At 45.3% G+C, this 20,010-nt stretch overlaps 1 protein-coding gene across 3 annotated transcripts in view; it reads right to left on the bottom strand.

The window, feature by feature from the left end:
- Positions 1-20,010, bottom strand: part of acoxl (acyl-CoA oxidase-like) — a 531,095-nt gene that overhangs the window by 413,388 nt on the left and 97,697 nt on the right. For all 3 annotated transcript variants that reach the window (XM_038799111.1, XM_038799113.1, XM_038799112.1), the window contains exon 10: positions 1,921-1,955. In XM_038799111.1, coding sequence (XP_038655039.1) covers positions 1,921-1,955 — 35 coding nt within the window. The remainder of the gene's footprint in view (positions 1-1,920; positions 1,956-20,010) is intronic.

Genomic DNA, 20,010 nt, shown 5'->3' on the forward strand with positions numbered 1-20,010 from the left:
AGTCTGAGACCTGGCCATCGGGCATGGCTAGCTTTCGCTGTTAGGGTTCGTTCGGAGGTGGCAGCCATTCATCGACTTCTTTGGGGAAAATTAACCGTCAGCAGAAGGGGGAGGGTTGGGGTTTAGTTTGGATTAGGGTGTAAGATAGGTGGGACCTGCGAGGGAGGAAGACGGCTTTTGCACTATGTTTATAATTGTATTTACACTGTTTTCTTAAAACCATAAGTACCTCAATAAAATGTTTATTAAAAAAAATAATTTCTTTCATTACTCAGAAGACAAAGTCATACAAACTCAAACCATTACCTCGGTTTCTCTCTCCACAGATGCTGCCAGACCTGCTGAGTGTTTCCATCATTCTCCGTTTTTCTTTAATTACAATTCTAATGGTTGGGAGTAATTTGATAGGGCCGGGGTAGAGTTTTCTGTTTTTTTTGTGGATAGGAAATATGTGGACAATCTCTTTTATATACATTATTGGGTGTATGCCAGGGTCATAAGCTGCTCTGGAAAACCCTGGGGAGAGATTAACTTGGGTGAAGGTATCTTCAAAACTAGAGCCAGAATGTTATCAAGGCCCATAGCTTTTTCTGAGTCCATTGATCTCAAGCCGCATTCAGTTTTCCAGAAATGCTGACATGGGGATAAGTTGAAAAAATTGAGGATAGAACTACAAGGCGACACGGTAGCATAGTGGTTAGCATTGCTGCTTCAAAGCGCCAGGGTCCCAGGTTTGATTCGCGGCTTGGGTCACTGTCTGTGCGGAGCCTGCACCTTCTCCCTGCGTGGGTTTCCTCCGGGTGCTCCGGTTTCCTCCCATGAGTCCCGAAAGACATGCTGTTAGATGAAATAGACATTCTGAATTCTTCCTCAGTGTACCCGAACAGGCGCCGGAATGTGGCGACTCGGGGCTTTTCACAGTAACTTCATTGCAGTGTTAATGTAAACCCACTTGTGACAATAAAGCTTATCGTTATTAAAGTTTAAAAAAAAGTGATCAAAGATTGGATGCTGCGTTTATGGAGTGTGTCACACGGTAAGAACAATACAACCTTTTGACCACTCTGATCATCTTAATAGATTTGTTCACCTCCTCTGCACACCCTCACCCTCCGATTTTGGCACCAAAATCATTTAAGAAGTAAAAAAATACAAAGACAGTTGACCAAAATGTTGCCTGCGGGCTCTCGAACAGCACATTCCAAATTCCAGCTACATGTCATTGCAATATTCTGTAGCACCACATTTACTGATTCATGGAGAAAGCATCCATCACACAAAACAACATTTCCCCTCAAAACAAACTATTCTAAAGTTTGCAACGTATGAAGACAAGGATGGCCAGGCATCTAAAAAAAATAAATCTGTAGTTTGCTACTCATTTATAGACATTTTGACTCACTCGTGATCGGATGGTCGCTTTTAAATTTCTATTTAAAAATTTCTACACAACCTCATGCTTCACAGTGCGATTATACCACACTTCTGTACATGAAAAAAAAATCATAAGCTCTTTGCAAAATTCAGTTCTTGTGGAGTTACACAACCACCCACGAGGAAGTGGATCTTTCTTGTGTAGGTGGTAGAAGGGGGGGAGGGGGGGGGGGCACTTGGGGAGCTATGCCGTCTTTGTCAGGGGGTTTCTGGGGATGCCAGGAAATTAGCCATGGTGGTTTCTGAACCTGCAGTTGCAGACACAAGCTTTGCCCTGTCATGGAAATATATTACTTGCAATAAAAATGAAGACCATTCTATTGAGCGACAGCTAGAATTTTAATACATGGAAGGAATGAGTCAGCAAAGCACAGTTTGTACTTCCCCTTTTCATCTCCAAAACATAAACCGCAACTTTAAGAAATCTGATTTCTTTTTCCCCTTCTCCCGTGCAGACAAAGATTCAAAAGCATTTGGCGGATTTACCTGTGACTGTAACGAATGGCAATGGTCAGTCCAAGCTGAAAACGTAAAAAAGAATCGTGTTAGGTTGGCACATTTTCCGAATCTCTCAAACTGGTTCATTACCAATGTTTAGTTAAATACGGGCACAGAAGTCAATTTGCAAATTGCAAACAAGGTGAATAACCACTCATCCATTTAATTTGCTACATTAACTAAGTTAGGAATGTTGGCCAGGACACTGGATATATATTCTGACCTTCTTAAAATAATTCCATAGGATATTTTACATCCACTCTATGGGGCCGCCATTTAATACTACACTTTCATCAGGAGTCCTTTCTTCAGTAATTCACAGAAGTACCAACCCAGATTGTGTGCTTGAATTGTACAGTTTGCTTTGTACCCACAACCTTCTGAGTTAGAAGTGAGAATGTTATCAGCTGTTCCATTCTGATTCTAAGCAGTACTTCATCCAATGGATACAAACAATATTTCACGCAAATTTACTTTAACCCAAAGTTGCTTGGAGCCCCAGGAACCCAGTCTTCCACAGCTACGAGGAATAAAGGGAGGCGGTGACGTAGTGGTATTGTTCGCAGGTCTAGTCATCCAGAGACCCAGGGTAATGTTCTGGGGGCCACAATTCGAATCTCACCACGGCAGATGGTGAAATTTGAATTCAATAAAAATCTGGGATTGAAAGTCAACCATGAAACCATTGTCGATTGTCATAAAAACCCATCTGATTCACCCATGTCCCTTTGGGGAAGAAAATTTGCCATCCCGGCCTGACCTACTTGTGACTTCAGACCAACAGCAATGTGGTTGACTCTTAACCGTCTTCTGAAATTGCCGAGCAAGCCACTCAATTTGGGGCGATTAGGGATGTGCAATAAATGCTGGCCTTGCCAGAGACGACTACATCATATGCAAAGAAAAATATATCAATAAAACCAGATTCAACAACAATGCTGGAGCAGCATGGTGGCACAGGTGCAGAGACCCGGGTTCAATTCTGGCATTGGGCGACTGTGAGTGTGGAGTTTGCACGTTCTCACAGTTTATGTGGGTTTTCTTCGGGTGCTCCAGTTCCTCCCACAGTGCAGCTAATGTTGATTGGCCATGCTAAACTTCCCCTTAGTGTCCAAAGGTTAGGCAGGGTCATGGGGATAAGGCAGGGGTTTGGGTTTAGGGAGGGTGCTCTTTCGGAGGGTTTGTGCAGACCCGATGGGCTAAAAAGCCTCCTTCTGCACTGTAGAGATTCTTTGATTCTATGAACAACCTGTATTTATCAAGCACCATTTATAAAGCATCTTTAAGGCAGTAAAATGTCCCAAGTCCATTCACAGCATACACAATGAGGCTTGGAGAACAGCCCAGGCATCCATTAGACTGTTGAAATAGCTGAGCCCTGGGAAACACTGCTTGATTGACAGGCCTTTCTCTCTGATCTCTCTGATCAATTGCACAATGTTTATTTACACAAGATTAAGAGGTTTCAAGTGCGTGCAGTGTTTGCTATTGATACTTTTAAAAATGTCCTCATGATTGACGCTTTAAAAAAAAAAAATTTAGAGTGCCCAATTGATTTTATCCAATTAAGGGGCAATTTAGTGTGGCCAATCCACCTAGCCTGCACATCTTTGGGTAGTGGAGGCGAATCCCACACAAACATGGGGATAATCTGCAAACTCCACATGGACAGCAACATTCAGACCATAGACACATTTGTTAAGTTTCCGCTATTTTCTCTCTCCTCAATGTTGATAGATTTACACTCCCCTGAACATCTGGTCAAAAAAAAAGGAAAGAAATTCTCAAAATTACTTTTTCAGCTGGGCGATCAGAATCAACCAGTCCCTCTTCAAAATCCCTGATAAATAGCCTTTTACCAGTACAAACTTACATGACAAGACTGGTACCTCAAAATCAACTCCTCAGAATCAACTCCAAACTCGCACCTACTATCTTACTTACTTTATTTTGCCTCTCTTAGCTTACCTTGCTAGAAACTGGTACAAAATGGTAAATGGGAAACAAATTTTGTCCTTCATTGCTAGAGGGATGGAGTTTAAAAGCAGGGAGGTTATGCTGCAGCTGTGTAGACTGCTGGTGAGGCCACTCCTGGAGTACTGTGTACAGTTTTGGTCTCCTTACTTGAGAAAGGATGTACTGGCACTGGAGGGTGTGCAGAGGAGATTCACTAGTTTGATTCCAGAGTGGAGAGAATTTAGCTGATGAGGAGAGACTAAGGCTTCGGTTTCCTCCCACAAGTCCTGAAGGAAGTGCTGTTAGATGAATTGGACATTCTGAATTCTCCCTCAGTGTACCCGAACAGGCACCGTAGTGTGGGTGACTAGGGGATTTTCATGGTAACTTCATTGTAGTGTTAATGTAAGCCTACTTGCGACACTACTAAAGATTATTATTATGACATCAAATGGACAAACATGCAATCAATTTGCTCACAGCAAGGTTCTATAAACATGATTCGACATAAATGACCAGATAATCTACTCTAGACATTTTAGTTGGGGACAAACGATCCCAGTACCAGGCAAATGTCCCTGATGTTTTTTAAATAGTCATGATGTGGAGATGCTGACATTGGACTGGGGTGAGCACAGTAAGAATATTACAACACCAGGTTAAAGTCCAACAGGTTTGCTGCGGAGAGTGGTGGAGGTCAACAGAGGACTCCGAGCAAAGTTTGAAGACTTGGAGAACCGCTCAAGGCGGCACAATGTGAGAATTGTGGGCTTGCCCGAAGGGACAGAGGGCCCAAGGCCAACACAATACTTTGCGAAGAAGTTGGAGGATCTGATGGGGGAGGGTGAGAACCCCTCCCGGTACGAATTGGACCGAGTTCATCGGTCATTAAGGCCAAAGCCCAAAGTGAACAAGCCGCCAAGAGCAGTAATTATCTGCTTCCATAAGTTCTGCATGAAGGAGAAGGTATTAAGCTGGACGAAGCAGAAGCGTGAGGTGCTGTGGGATGGTACTGCGGTTCGGATCTACCAGGACTTGACAGTGGAGTTGGCAAAAAGACGAGCAGCGCTTGGGCGAGTGAAGACAGCATTGTACAAGAAGGGGGTGCGATTTGGTATGGTGTACCTGGCGAAGCTGAGGGTAACGTATAATGCAAAAAATTTTTATTTTGAGAGAGCGGAGGCAGCTGAGGCATTCGTGAGGGCGGAAGGCTTGGGACAGGTGTGAGGAGCGGAACTGGAAGAGACTGTGGACTGTGTTTGAGCAGCTGGAAAATGTATAAATGCTACAACTTTCTTTTTACTGATGTGTATTGTAATTTATTTCTCTTTGCATTGTTACAGAGTTCAAGTTAATAGTGGGCTGATTGGCGTTCTGTATTGCGACGGTTAAATATGTTAGTGAATTGTACGGGTTGGATTGTTGGTTTTGTTTTTTTTTGTTTCTTTCTCTGGGACTGGGTGGGAGGGGACGGTATACCTTGGCGGGGGGAGCCACCTGCGCTAGCTAACTAAAGTCAGCTAGTGAACGGAGGTGAGGTGAGAGGAGGGCTGAGGACGTTGGAGCCTGGATAGCAGGTTTCAATGGGCCTACAAGGCGAGCGAGAGGTGGGGGGGGGGGGGGGGGAATGGATGTTGGGAGATGTTGTTTCAGGGGGAAATGTAGGGTGGGGGTTCTTGGGGGGGGGGGGGGGTTCAATGTTAACAACGGCGGGTCAAGCTTATGGGGCAGGGCCCGGTGTTATGATGGTGGATTAGAAAGGTGGGGGGGGGGGGGGGGGGGGGTGAGAGACCCTTAGTAAGGACAGTCACATGAGAGGGCTAGGAGGTCCAGTCAAGAGGTCAAGGGTGCTTACACATCTTAAAAGTTTGAATACCGATGTGGCAATGCTGCAGGAGACTCACTCGAGGGTGAAGGACCAGGTAAAACTTAAAAAGGGCTGGGTTAGCCAAGTGTTTCACTCTGGATTTGATGGAAGGGCTCGAGGGGTTGTGGTGTTGGTCAGCAAAAGGGTATGCTTCCAGATGGAGAAGGTGGTGGCAGATCAGGGGGGTAGATATGTGATTGTGACAGGGGCGCTGGAGGGGAGCTTAGTGGCACTGCTAAGTGTGTACGGTCCCAATTGGGACGATGTGGGATTCGCAAAGAAGGTGTTTGGGGCCATTCCCGACTTGGACACACATGAGCTGATTGTGGGGGGGGGGACTGGAACTTGGTGCAGGAGCAGGAGCCAAGGTTGGGCAGATCATGGCCGCGTTCGCTGGTCTCATTGGGAGGGGGGGACGCGCTGGCTGGGCTAATGGTGGAAATGGGAGGGGTGGACCCTTGGAGGTTCCTGCACCCAAGGGAACGGGAGTACTCGTTTTTCTCAGCAGTCCATAAGGTATACTCACGGATTGACTTTCTTGTGGTGCGGAAGGCTTTGCTGGCTGGAGTCAAAGGGTCGGAATACTCTGCAATTGCAGTGCCAGATCACGCTCCGCATTGGGTAGATATGGTACTGAAGAAGGGGGTAGCTGGATGTGGGGCTTTTGGGGAACCAAGTGTTCTGTGAGAAAATTGAAACGGTAATTAAGGAATATGTAGGTTTCAACTGTACGGGTGAGGTGTCGAAGGCAGTTGTCTGGGAGGCTCTAAAGGCGGTGGTGAGGGGTGAGGTAATTTTGTTTAAGGCCAGGGTGGACAAAGAGGAGAGGTTGGAGCGGCAGAGGGTAATAGATGAGATGTTGCAGGTAGATAGGAGTTATGCAGAAGATGGGGAGCCAGCGAAGCTGGAAAAGAGGAAGGAACTACAGGCGAGCTACGTCCGACTGTCCACCAGGAAGGCGGTGCACCAACTGAGACGAGCAAGGGGGGCAGTTTATGAACATGGAGATAAGTTATGTTAGCAGGTCAGCTCCGGAGGGAGGCAGCGGCAAGGGAAATTCTTCAGGTGAGGGACAGGGCAGGGAAGTTAGTGGTGGCTCCGGAGCGGATTAACAAGGTTTTTGAGGAGTTTTATGAGAGGTTGTACAGATCAGAGCCACCCGGGGGAGACCGTGAGATGCAGGAATTTCTAGATGGGTTGGAGTACCCGAGGCTAGGGGAGGGGGACAGGGCTACATTAGAAGGAGCAATAGTGGAGCATGAGATAAAAGATACGATTAGGAGGATGCAGTCGGGGAAGGTGGCAGGGCCAGATGGGTTTCCGGTGGAATATTATAAAAAATTCAAGGATAAGCTGGCACCCCTGATGGTGGGGATGTTTGAAGAGGTGATAGGGAAAGGGGTGATGCCACAAACCTTGGGGCAGGCATCGATTTCACTGTTGCTAAAAAAAGATAATGATCTGACGGAGTGTGGGTCGTATAGGCCCATATCACTTCTGAATGTGGACGCAAAAGTATTGGCGAAGGTACTGGTGGGTAGGCTGGAGGAGTGCCTCCCGAAGGTGATAGGTGAGGATCAGACGGGGTTCGTGAAAGGGAGGCAGCTCTTTTCAAACATTAGGAGGGTTTTGAACGTCGTTATGGCACCGGCGGAAGGGTAGGAAACAGAGGTGGTTGTGGCATTTGACGCCAAGAAGGCGTTTGACCGGGTAGAATGGGGGTACCTGATGGCAGTTCTGGATCGGTTTGGGATTGGACCAAGATTTGTGAACTGGGTAAAGCTATTATATAAGGAGCCAAAGGCGAGTGTCCGCACAAACAATATCAGCTCGAGATACTTTTCTCTCCACCGTGGGACGAGGCAGGGATGTCCTATGTTCCCCTGCTGTTTGCACCTTGCGATTGAGCCGTTGGCCATCCCATTAAGAAGTTCAGGAGCATGGAAAGGAATAGTTTGGGGGGTGGGAGGGGGAAGAGATAGAGCATAGGGTGTCTTTATATGCCGAAAACTTGCTGCTGTATGTGGCAGAACAGAGTGCGTCAATAGAAGGGATATTGAAGCTACTGCGAGTATTTGGGTCTTTCTCAGGGTACAAGCGTGAGTATTTTGTGGTGTCTCAGCCGGGGGTGGGGGCAGGGTTGGGGGGGGCTACCATTCCGTAGGGCAGGGACTCACCAGGTATCTGGGGGTGCAGGTGGCCCGGGAGCGGGGGAGGCTCTGCAGGTACAACATCACTAGTTTGGTGGGGAGAGTGAAAGCCGATCTGACAAGGTGGGATGGTCTCCCTCGGTCACTGGCGGGTCAGGTATAGGCGGTTAAAATGAATGTGTTGCCGCGATTTCTATTTATTTTTCAATGCCTACCGATTTTCCTGCCAAAGTCTTTTTTCAGGGCAATTGAGGGAAGGATTACCTCGCTCATATGGGATGGGAAGGTGGCCACAGTGAGAAAGATGCTGCTATAGAGGGGAAGGCAGGCAGGGGGTTTGGGTCTCCCGAACCTGATGTACGACTACTGGGTGGCGAATGTGGAGAAGGTGCAGAGCTGGGTCAGAGATTACGTTCATATGTTTTGGTCCTGTCCAAAGCTAGAGGAGCACTGGAAGGAGGTTTTTAGGGTAATTTCCAAGATGGTGCACGTGGAACTGGTCCCGGGTCCCAGGGAGGCCATATTCGGGCTGTCGGACCAGCGAGGGTTGGAAACGGGTGCGGAGGCAGATGTTGTAGCCTTCGCCTCGTTGATCACCCGAAGGCGGATCCTGCTGGGATGGAGAGCAGTCTCTCCACCCTGTGCCCTGGCGTGGCAGGGGGACCTGTTGGAATACTTGACCCTTGAGAAGGTTAAGTTTGAACTTAGGGGAAGCTCGGAGGGGTTCTACAAGTCATGGGCATTATTTATTATGCACTTTCAAGAACTGGATAACATTGAACATTAGTTGTGGGGGGATGGGTGGGAGAGTTGGGGGGAGGGGGGCTGTGTATATTAAGGATGACTATGGGTAATCCCGGATTCCTTTTTGTCATTTGTTTATGTAAACATGCGGGCTGATGTTTGGGGGTTGGTCGGAGGATGGGATCGTTGTTATTGTTATGGGGATTGACATATCTGTTGCTGATTATTGTTTATTGTTGGTGGGTGTAAATTCGGGAGAAAATGTGAAAAAGGAGAATAAAAATATATTTTTGAAAAAGTCCAACAGGTTTGTTCCAAATCACTAGCTTTCAGAGCACTGCTCCTTTCTCAGGTGAATGAAGAGGTGGGTTCCACAAAAATATATATGGACAAAGTCAAAGATGCAAGTCGATACTTTGAATGAGTCTTTGCAGGTAATTAAGTCTTTACAGGTCCAGATGGAGCAATTTGGGGAGAGGGATAATCACAGGTTAAAGAGGTGTGAATTGTCTCAAGCCAGGACAGTTGGTAGATTTCGCAAGCCCAGGCCAGATGGTGGGGGGGTCAATGTAATGCGACATGAATTCAAGGTCCCAGTTGAGGCCGCACTCATGTGTGCGGAACTTGGCTATAAGTGTTCCCCGACTAGAAGGGAATATTCCTGCCTGGTGATTGTCACGCGATGTCCGTTCATCCGTTGTCGCAGCGTCTGCATGGTCTCGCCAATGTACCACGTTTCAGGACATCCTTTCCTGCAGCGTACGAGGTAGACAACGTTGGCCGAGGTCGCACGAGTATGTACCACGTACCTGGTGGGTGGTGTTCTCACATGTAATGGTGAAGGCTGAGTAGTTTGCTGCAAACAATGGTCTGTTTGAGGTTGCACGGTTGTTTGAAGGCAAGTAGTGGGGGTGTGGATGACCTTGGGAAAATGTTCGTCTTCATCGATGACGTGTTGAAGGCTGCGAAGAAGATGTCGTAGTTTCTCCGCTCTGGGAAAGTACAGGACGACGAAGGGTACTCTGTCGGCTGTGTCCCATGTTTGTCTTCTGAGGAGGTTGGTGCAGTTTTTTTGCTGTGGACCTTTCGAACTGTTGATCGATGAGTCGAGCACCATATCCCATTCGTACAAGGGCATCTTTCAGCGTCTGTAGATGTCTGTTACGCTCCTCCTCGTCTGAGCAGATCCTGTGTATACGGAGGGCTGTCCATAGGGGAATGGCTTCTTTAATGTGTTTAGGGTGAAAGCTGGAGAAGTGGAGCATTGTGAGGTTATCCGTGGGCTTGTGGTAAAGCGAAGTGCTGAGGTGACCGTCCTTGATGGAGATGAGTGCGTCCAAGGATGCAACCGATTCTGGAGATTAGTCCATGGTGAGTTTGAGGGTGGGATGGAATTTATTGATGTCATTGTGTAGTCCTTTCAGTTATTCTGCGCCATGGGTTCAAAGGAAAAAAATGTCATCGACGTTCTGGTGTCTAACGTCGGTTGAAGGTCCTGTGTGATGAGGAGGTCTGTTTCTCCATCTGGACCTGTAAAGACTTAATTATCTTCAAAGACTCACATTCAAAGTATCGTCTTGCATCTTTGACTTGGTCTATATATATATATTATATATATATGTTTCTGGAACCCACCACAGTGGCACAGTGGTTAGCACTGGGACTACAGTTCTGAGGATCCGAGTTCAAATCCCGGCCCTGGGTCACTGTCCGTGTGGAGTTTGCACATTCTCCCTGTGTTTGCGTGGGTTTCACCCCACGACCCAAAGATGTGCAGGCTAGGTGGATTGACCACGCTAAAAGTACTCCTGAATTGAAAAAATACTCTAAATTTAAAATAAATAAATAAGTAAATGTCAGATAGGATGATGGACTATATGACCCTTGTACTTATGTTTATGCACCATCTGAAAGATGGGACCTCCTATATTATGACATTCTTTTAGTAACTAGGCGAGAGTTCAGCCTCGCACAGGTTTTAATGTCAGCCACAAAACAATATTACCGCCATTGTAATCAATGTGCGAGAGGAATGATTGACAATTTCACCGCTACGCTATTATACCATAAATGTGCCTCTTACAGGCAACCTCATGGAGATTATGTATCAACTCCACTGAAATGTGATATAAAGTTGCTGAACACATCAGTAGCATTGGTTTATTGAGAACGAAACCAACCTGTTTAACCAGTGAAGTGACATGAACCTAAAACACTGGATCAATATCAGTCAGTAATTTATTGGCAAATCAGCACTAATTATTCATTATCTAACCATGGACTCACTCAAATTTTGTCTTTGAAAAAAGCACCAAATGTGCAAGCTTTCAATCAAAACAGTCATTTCACATCTTCTGGCTTTCATACATCCCCATTTGTACAGGTTTCATCAAAAACCTCAATGAAAGAAAGACAGCATTAGAAAGTCAGAAGAATCTCAAATAGCTCCAGTACGCAGTGCCAAAAGAGAGTTCATTGTCTATCTTGATATCATGAGGTCATGAGTCTCTGTGGTTAACGATCTGCTCTTTATGACTGAATCAGGCACACACTCTACCTGCATTGTGCTCACCATGACGTTATCGTCCTCCCCTCCAACTATTCACAAGGCAAAGAGCTACAAGTTCGAACATTTTCTTACAGGTCAAAAAGTTTTTAGACAATTACACTTACTATTCTACATGCAAAACATAAAGCAAACAGTGAAGAAAAACTAACAAGCGATAAATCTGATTCAGTGCAGATGGATTCAGTGAGCGAGCTAGCACTGGCCCAAGTATGGCTGGCTGAGTGGTCTATTGCTGAGGCAATATTTCCAGTCAATCAACCTGAGATTTCTGGACCTTAGAGGGTGCTACAAGGAGGCACACCGGTGGCAGAGGCTCCGCTTGGGACGTTCCATTTTGAAAAATTCTACCACTTGGACCCAACCCTCCCCCCACCCCGCCCACCAGACATCTCACTATTCCTGCCTCCTTTGCTTCAAACACACAATGCATCTGGATGATGCGGGCTTCCTTCCACACAATGCACAACAATCAATCACAATTGTTAGAATAACAAGGTTTCTGCATTTCCAGCGACATGATTTTTCTGGCACTGCGCTCAGCCCCTCTTTGGGGGCCGTGAATATCACTACCCCGTTCACCCAGTCTGACAATCAAGAAGGTCCAAGAGTCAAAAATAAAGCCATAAACCTCAACATTCATTCAAACAATCAATAACAAACATATAATTGTTACCCTGTAACTCCAATGCTGCACCATCCATCCCACAATAACAGGGCAAATAACAGCACCAGAAGCCTTGGTCATTACAGAATTGCTGGTTCTTGAATATAAAGAGGGTATGAACTATTTACAACATCAGAAAACAATATGGACAAACATCTAAAACAATGTGCTGCCAATATCCCGTTGTGCGGATGCCACCTCTGATGGAGGTGAACTGAAGTCAACAAGGCATCACTTTTGCGTTTTGTAACTAAATTTCAACCCTCCATCAAATATGCGTCCAGTGCATCTCGCCATCATAACAATGTTCATTTAGTGAGAAGGTGAATCATACAGAACGGAAATTTTCCAGATTAGTTGGTGACTCAACATCCAGAAGGAGACAAGACAGGTTATGGCATCTCAATTGTGGCCACCCTTACCTTGCCTGGTAAAGGGTATGCACAGAAGAGTGTCATACTACATATTTTCCCTTTGGACATGCTCAGTGGCTTGCTGTTTATTTCAAAATGTATCTGTTTGAGCACCTCCCTACCTTTTCTCTTTGTGGCAACCAAGAAATATAACAGGAGAAAAAAAACTGGCGACGAGGCTGGAAAGAAGATTTTCGCTGACAAATTGTGGAATGGCATCAGGAGCAATGGGAGATTCTTGGGAACAGGTTTGCACGCACACGCAGACTTTGGGCGAAACACTGCTGCCGATGCAAAGTTTTAAAAAAACGTTTTGACTGCAGCTGTGAAAAGACGACCGACAGTCGGGGAAGAGTTGCTTGAAGTGAGTTGGGTCTGGGGTGCATGCACCGCACATATGGCAAACCTACGTGGGCTACAGGGAATGGGGATTTTAAAGTCGGCCGACTCTGCATGGGACGCGATGCGGGCGAAAAGTCAAAACACTCAGAGAAAAAGGGGAAAGAATTCCTAGTTGTTTGTTCAAGGGATAGTTAGCGCCATATTATCCAACACAATTGGAAGCGAGGGAGGAAGTGTAGACCTTTGGAACTGGATCCAAATATAGTGGGAAAACGGGCGCCACGGACACGTTCAATGAGGATTATAAAATCACATGAAGAACAATTCCAATTGTATTCAGTAGCTAACCAGACATGGGAGGATCTAAAGTTTGCAACATTTCTTTGCTCAAGTTGGCCATAAAACATTTATGTTGCTACAGAATCTTGTTCACCCAACAAAACCAGAGCCAAGTCCTTCAGTGAATTAATGAAAATCTTAAGAGAGATTATTGATTGCAGAAAGATTTTGGTTCCACTGTCATAGTCAGGAAGAAGGTGAAAGTATTTCAGTTTGTAGCATCTTTAAGATTAGCTAGATATTGTGCATTTGGTACAACACTTGATGATACTCTTAGAGATAGGCTGATTTGTGGATTACGCAGTAAAGCAATTCAGAGGAAGCTGCTTAGAGTAAGTGATTTAACTAAAGAGTGCTGTGGAAGTTGCTACGTCTATGGAGCTTGCAACAAGAGAAGCTTCGCAGATAAGGGCTGGAGTGAAGATCCACAAAATGGATACCTCAAGGAACAGGGTTGCAAGGAAGCAACCATGTTACCATTGTATACCCGTTGGACACTCAGTGGGGGAATGCTGGAGTAAATCAAATACATGCAAGGACAGTGGTAAGACGGGCCATATTGTCAAGGTGTGTTGGGCTCAGGAGACCTCTTCCACACCAAGAAAGTACAAGAGGAACAATACAAGTAAACAATCTAGTTATGTCTACAAAGCAGTCAATGAAGCTCATGATCATTCAAAAGACAACGAAACCGAGCTACTGCAGCACACCCAAATGGCCCAAAGTTAGATCCATACCATATGCCATCAAGCCTAAAGTTGAAGAACTAGAACGATTAGGAAAAACAATAGTCACTGAACCTGTTTCTACAAGTAATTGGGTGACATCAATCTTTCCTGTATTAAAGTGGGATGGCTCAGGTGAGGATTTGTGGAGATTTAAAAACTTTTAAGAATCCAGTTTTGTGCGTAGATCATTATCCACTGCCACTGATTGAAGCCTTATTTGCTGCACTTTCTGGAAGACAGAAATTCAGTAAAATTGATCTTTCACAGGCATATCTGCAGATGAATGTGACTACCAAATCACAGCCACTACTCATCATCGTAACGCACTAATTTTGAAATAATATCTGCTCCTGCTCTTTTTCAAAGATCCATGGATGAAATTCGAAGTGCAATGTTATTTAGATGACATATTCATTACTGGTTCAAGTGAACAGGATTACTTGGTGAATTTGGAAGCTACCCTCATGCGGGTACAAAGCCATAACCTGTGTGTTAAGAAGTAAAAGTGTGACTTTTTCAAGTCATTTATAAATTATTGATCGATCAATTATTATGGTAAATTCATGCTCAATTTGTCAATACTTTCCAAATGCTGCTAGGTGTCAGACATGGCACGGGTCAGAAGAATGTGAGAATGCAGACAGGGAAGTGAACGAAGCTTTCCAGAAGTCAGAGCTGTTGGTTCATTATAATCCAAAAATGAAGTTGCAATTACCTTGCGATGCCTCACTCTATGGGGTTGGTACAGTTGTCTCGCACATGGTGCCTCCCGGAGAGGAACGACCGACAGCATTTGCTTCACGCACTCTTACTAGCACAGAAATGAATTACGCTCAGCTAGAAAAAGGAGCTTTGAGCTTCATTTTTGGTTCAAGAATGTTCCACCATTACCTTTATGGGTGTCATTTTACCCTTTCGACAGATCATCGCCCCATGACTACAATCTTTGGGCCATACAAAGGTGTCCCTTTTTTGGCAACTAGTAGATTACAAAGATGATGATTGATATTGTCGGCGTACACTTACAATATCCAATATCGCAAGTCCGAACACCATGCAACTGCCCAAACGTTATCACGTCCTCCGTTGCAAGTCAAACATGATCCAGAAGAAAATTGTGTCTATATTTCGCTCATGTAGAGCGTACCTGTGACTTCATTTCAAGTTCAAAGATATACACAAATCAATCCAATGATGGGGAAGGTGATGGACCTGGTCCAAAAAGGAACATTGCCAGATGTTCACAGGAACAATCCAGACCTCAAAACTTACATCGCACGAAGACTTGGGTTGAACGTACAGAATGTGGGAAATGGGTTTGATCTTTCCTCTGTCCTTGACCAACTACATGAGGGACATCGTGGTATGGTGGGGACAAAGGAACTAGTGTCACACGGGAGGAACTAGTTTGGCATGCGGGTGGGAACTGGAGCAATAGGTCAGAAGGTGAAAAAATTGAGGGAGAACGAGGGAATAGGGCCAGTATGGCTCTGAGGAAGAGCAGACAGGGGGATGTTGCTGAACACGGCGGGTCTGGTGGCCTGAAGTGCATATGTTTTAATGCAAGAAGTATAACAGGTAAGGCAGATGAACTTAGAGCTTGGATTAGTACTTGGAACTATGATGTTGTTGCCATTACAGAGACCTGGTTGAGGGAAGGACAGGATTGGCAGCTAAACGTTCCAGGATGTAGATGTTTTAGGCGGGATAGAGGGGGATGTAAAAAGGGTGGAGGAGTTGTGCTACTGGTTAGGGAAAATATCATAGCTGTACTGCGGGAGGACACCTCAGAGGGCAGCAAGGCTATATGGGTAGAGATCAGGAATAAAAAGTGTGCAGTCACAATGTTGGGGGTTTACTACAGGCCACCCAACAGCCAGCGGGAGATAGAGGAGCAGATAGGTAGACAGATTTGGCAAGGAGTAAAACAACAGGGTTGTTGTGATGGGAGACTTTATTTCCCCAATATTGACTGGGTCTCATTTAGTGCTATGGGCTTGGACGGGGCAGAGTTTGTAAGGAGCATCCAGGAGGGTTTCTTAAAACAAAATGTAGATAGTCCAACTAGGGAAGGTGCTGCACTGGACCTGGTATTGGGGAATGAGCCCAGCCAGGTGATAGAAGTTTCAGTAGGGGAGCATTTTGGGAACAGTGACCACAATTCAGTAAGTTTTAAAGTACTGCTGGACCAGGATAAGAGTGGTCCTAGGGTGAATGTGCTAAATTGGAGGAAGGCTAATTACAACAATATTAGGTGGGAACTGAAGAATCTAGATTGGGGTGGATGTTTGAGGGTAAATCAACATCTGACATGTGGGAGGCTTTCAAATGTCAGTTGAAAGGAATTCAGGACCGGCATGTTCCTGTGAGGAGGAAGGATAAATACGACAAATTTAAGAAACCTTGGATAACATGAGATATTGTAGGCCTCGTCAAAAAGAAAAAGGAGGCATTTGTCAGGGCTAGAAGGCTGGGAACAGACAAAGCCTGTGTGGAATATAAGGAAAGTAGAAAGGAACTTAAGCAAGGAGTCAGGAGGGCATGAAGGGGGTCACGAAAAGTCATTGGCAAATAGGGTTAAGGAAAATCCCAAGGCTTTTTACACGTACATAAAAAGCAAGAGGGTAGCCAGGGGAAGGGTTGGTCCACGGAAGGATAGGCAAAGGAATCTATGTGTGGAGCCAGAGGAAATGGGCGAGGTACTAAATGAATACTTTGCATCAGTATTCACCAAAGAGAAGGAATTGGTGGATATTGAGTCTGGAGAAGGGTGTATAGATAGCCTGGGTCACATTGAGATCCAAAATGATGAGGTGTTGGGCTTCTTGAAAAATATTAAGGTAGATAAGTCCCCAGGGCCAGATGGGATCTACCCCAGAATACTGAAGGAGGCAAGAGAGGAAATTGCTGAGGCTTTGACAGAAATCTTTGGATCCTCACTGTCTTCAGGTGATGTCCCGGAGGACTGGAGAATAGCCAATGTTGTTCCTTTGTTTAAGAGGGGTAGCAAGGATAATCCAGGGAAGTACAGGCCGGTGAGCCTTACATCAGTGGTAGGGAAATTACTGGAGAGAATTCTTCGAGACAGGATCTACTCCCATTTGGAAGCAAATGGACGTATTAGTGAGAGGCAGCACAGTTTTGTGAAGGAGAGGTTATGTCTCACTAACTTGATAGATTTTTTTCAAGGAGGTCACAAAGATGATTGATGCAAGTAGGGCAGTGGATGTTGTCTATATGGACTTCAGTAAGGCCTTTGACAAGGTCCCTCATGGCAGACTGGTACAAAAGGTACACACGGGATCAGAGGTGAGCTGGCAAGATGGATACAGAACTGGCTAGGTCATAGAAGGCAGAGAGTAGGAATGGAAGAGTGCTTTTATGATTGGAGGGCTGTGACTAGTGGTGTTCCGCAGGGATCAGTGCTGGGACCTTTGCTGTTCATAGTATATATAAATGATTTGGAGGAAGATGTAACTGGGCTGATTAGTAAGTTTGCGGACGCCACAAAGGCTGGTGGAATTGCGGATAGCAATGAGGACTGTCAGAGGATACAGCAGGATTTAGATCATTTGGAGACTTGGGCGGAGAGATGGCAGACAGGATTTAATCCGGACAAATGTGAGGCAATGCATTTTGGAAGGTCTCATGCAGGTAGGGAATATACAGTGAATGGTAGAACCCTCAAGAGTATTGACAGTCAGAGAGATCTAGGTGTACAGGTCCACAGGTCACTGAAAGGGGCAACACAGGTGGAGTAGGTAGTCGACAAGGCATACGACATGCTTGCTTTCATTGGCCGGAGAATTGAGTATAAAAATTGGCAAGTCATGTTGCAGCTGTATAGAACCTTAGTTAGACCACACTTGGAGTATAGTGTTCAATTCTGGTCGCCGCACTACCAGAAGGATGTGGAGGCTTTAGCGAGGGTGCATAAGAGATTTACCAGGATGTTGCCTGGTATGGAGGGCGTTAGCTATGAGAAGAGGTTGAATAAACTCGGTTTGTTCTCACTGGAACAGGTCGGCACAGGGTTTGAGGGCTGAAGAGCTGTTCCTGTGCTGTACTTTTCTTTGAACTGGCATGCAGATATTTTTGGAGGCCATGGTTAGATTCTCAGAGATTGTCAAATGACAACATCAAGCACAAATTGTTAGGAGGAGGAAAATCTCTAAAAAGTGAGTATTCATCTAGGGAGAGAGTGTTAGCTAGATTTAGACAACCAATGGGACATGGATACCTGATATGATCCGAGCCAAGACAGGTCCAATATTATACGCTGTTCAGATGGATAATGAAAGAGTTTGGCATCGTCATGCCGATCACTTGCCGCAGGAAATGAGATTGAAGAAATTTCTCAAGATGTTTTACCGTTAGAAGATCTGGAGAGCTATATTATGGAACGGAGACCAGAGGCAGTGACACGTTCACATACTATTTCTGAGGACTTTTCAATGCCCTATAATGACGGATATTGAAATATCTACTCAAGTACCATCTGCAGAAAAGAATGAGGACACTTCTGAGGTTGCAAGTAGCGGAGTTCAAAAATGCCAAATTCTACCTGGAAGGAACAGACGTCCACTGTGGAGACAGTCTTGTTGAATTGTATACATGTATAGAAAAAACATATCAGGGGATCTGTTGCATAAATGGTAATTGTTGTTGTTGCACTAATGAAGTATAGAGGGAGGAGTGTTCTGCATCCGAGAATACAATCCTACTGGTTCTGCATCACGTGATGTATAGTGACATCAGCAGGGTGTTTGGTTGGACTTTGGGCAGATCACCATCTTGATTGTATGGGCAACACCGCTAATAGTCTCTCATCGTGTTTTACAAGAATCCAGAGCGTGGGCACCTCCATACCTTTTCTCTTTGCAGCAACAAAGAAATATAACATTTCCCCTTTTTATTTCAGATCTGTAGTATTTTGGGTTTCCCCTTCTTATTGTGCTCAATCACGTCGACACTGATTCATCTGCTCCCGTTTGTCAATCTGCTGGAAGTGTGAATGTTGAAGGAGGACGCAGCCAGTTTTAGCTGTGATGTCCCAGCCAGTGGAACGGCCTGTCAATACTCAGCAATTCTCACACATGGCCAATGCCGTCAAAGGACACCCAGCACCTGTGTGATGCAAGTCAACTCAGCAGGAAAAGACTTGCATTAACACAAGCACCTACTGGCTGCTGAAGATGAGGTCCCAAAATGCTTTACAGCCAATGAACACTTTGGAAGGGAAGTTACTATTGTAATGGAGGCAACAAAAATTTGTGCACAGCAAACCTCAATGTGATTATGACCAGATAATCTATTTTGCAGTTATGCTGGTTGAGGGAGAAAACATTGGCCTGGACAATGGGGATAACTCACCTGCTCTTCTTTGAAGAGTGCCAAGGGATCGGAGGACAGAAACAGGGTTTCAATTTAACGTCACATCTGAAAGGCAGGGGCCGCTGACACTGCAGCACTCCCTCAGTACTGTATAGCAGTGTCAGCCAAGATTGTGCATCAAGTCTCTGGAGTTAGTCTTTTGACTCCCAGGGATGAACATGACAACATAGTCAGGGCCAAACTCATCAGCATCACATCCCTCCCCTTGGTAAGGGGAAGAGCAAGCAGAAAACTGGTGGTGAGAGAAAAAAAATGACAAGATTTAAAAAAAATTAATGTGCAGACAAATAATAAAAACCACAATGAACATTGTGGGCAGGCCAATGCACGAAATAGGAAACAGTTGGTAAATTAGATTCTGTTTTCTGTACAACAGCCAAGATCGGTGTCAACCCGTGAGTACATGTTTACTTTTCACTTGTACTGGTTAGTCTCCTATGATTTTACTCACAGATATCACATGATGCAACGCTTTATGCTGTGAGGTCAATAAGCTCCAACAACAACTGTTCCTCTTGTTACTAGTAGGAAAATAAAACCCTCCTCTGAAAGAGAACTTCCCCTTTATCGCCTCCCCCCCCCCCCCCCCCCCCCCCCCCCGGCCAACGTGGGAAACTCTTGCTTCCCCCACACCCCAACAGTTTTGTGTAGTTTTCCTCTGCAGAACAGTCTCGAGGAACTAAACTGCCTATTCCTGCCACTATGTTTATCTATTCTGTCTCAATTGCATCCTCAATATCATCTTTTTCATTCTTCACCAGCCTTAGAAATGAAGTTGGAAATTCTTTCCTCACTGGCACCCAATGGTCCACATACATGTCACTGGCCGAATTCCACTGCAACACACTGTTTGCACAACCATATTTGTTCCACATTCCCAGTGCATGCATGGGATCTTCCAGGTTCTGCAAG

Source organism: Scyliorhinus canicula, chromosome 6, assembly GCF_902713615.1.
Source record: "Scyliorhinus canicula chromosome 6, sScyCan1.1, whole genome shotgun sequence".
Taxonomy (NCBI): Eukaryota; Metazoa; Chordata; class Chondrichthyes; order Carcharhiniformes; family Scyliorhinidae; genus Scyliorhinus; species Scyliorhinus canicula.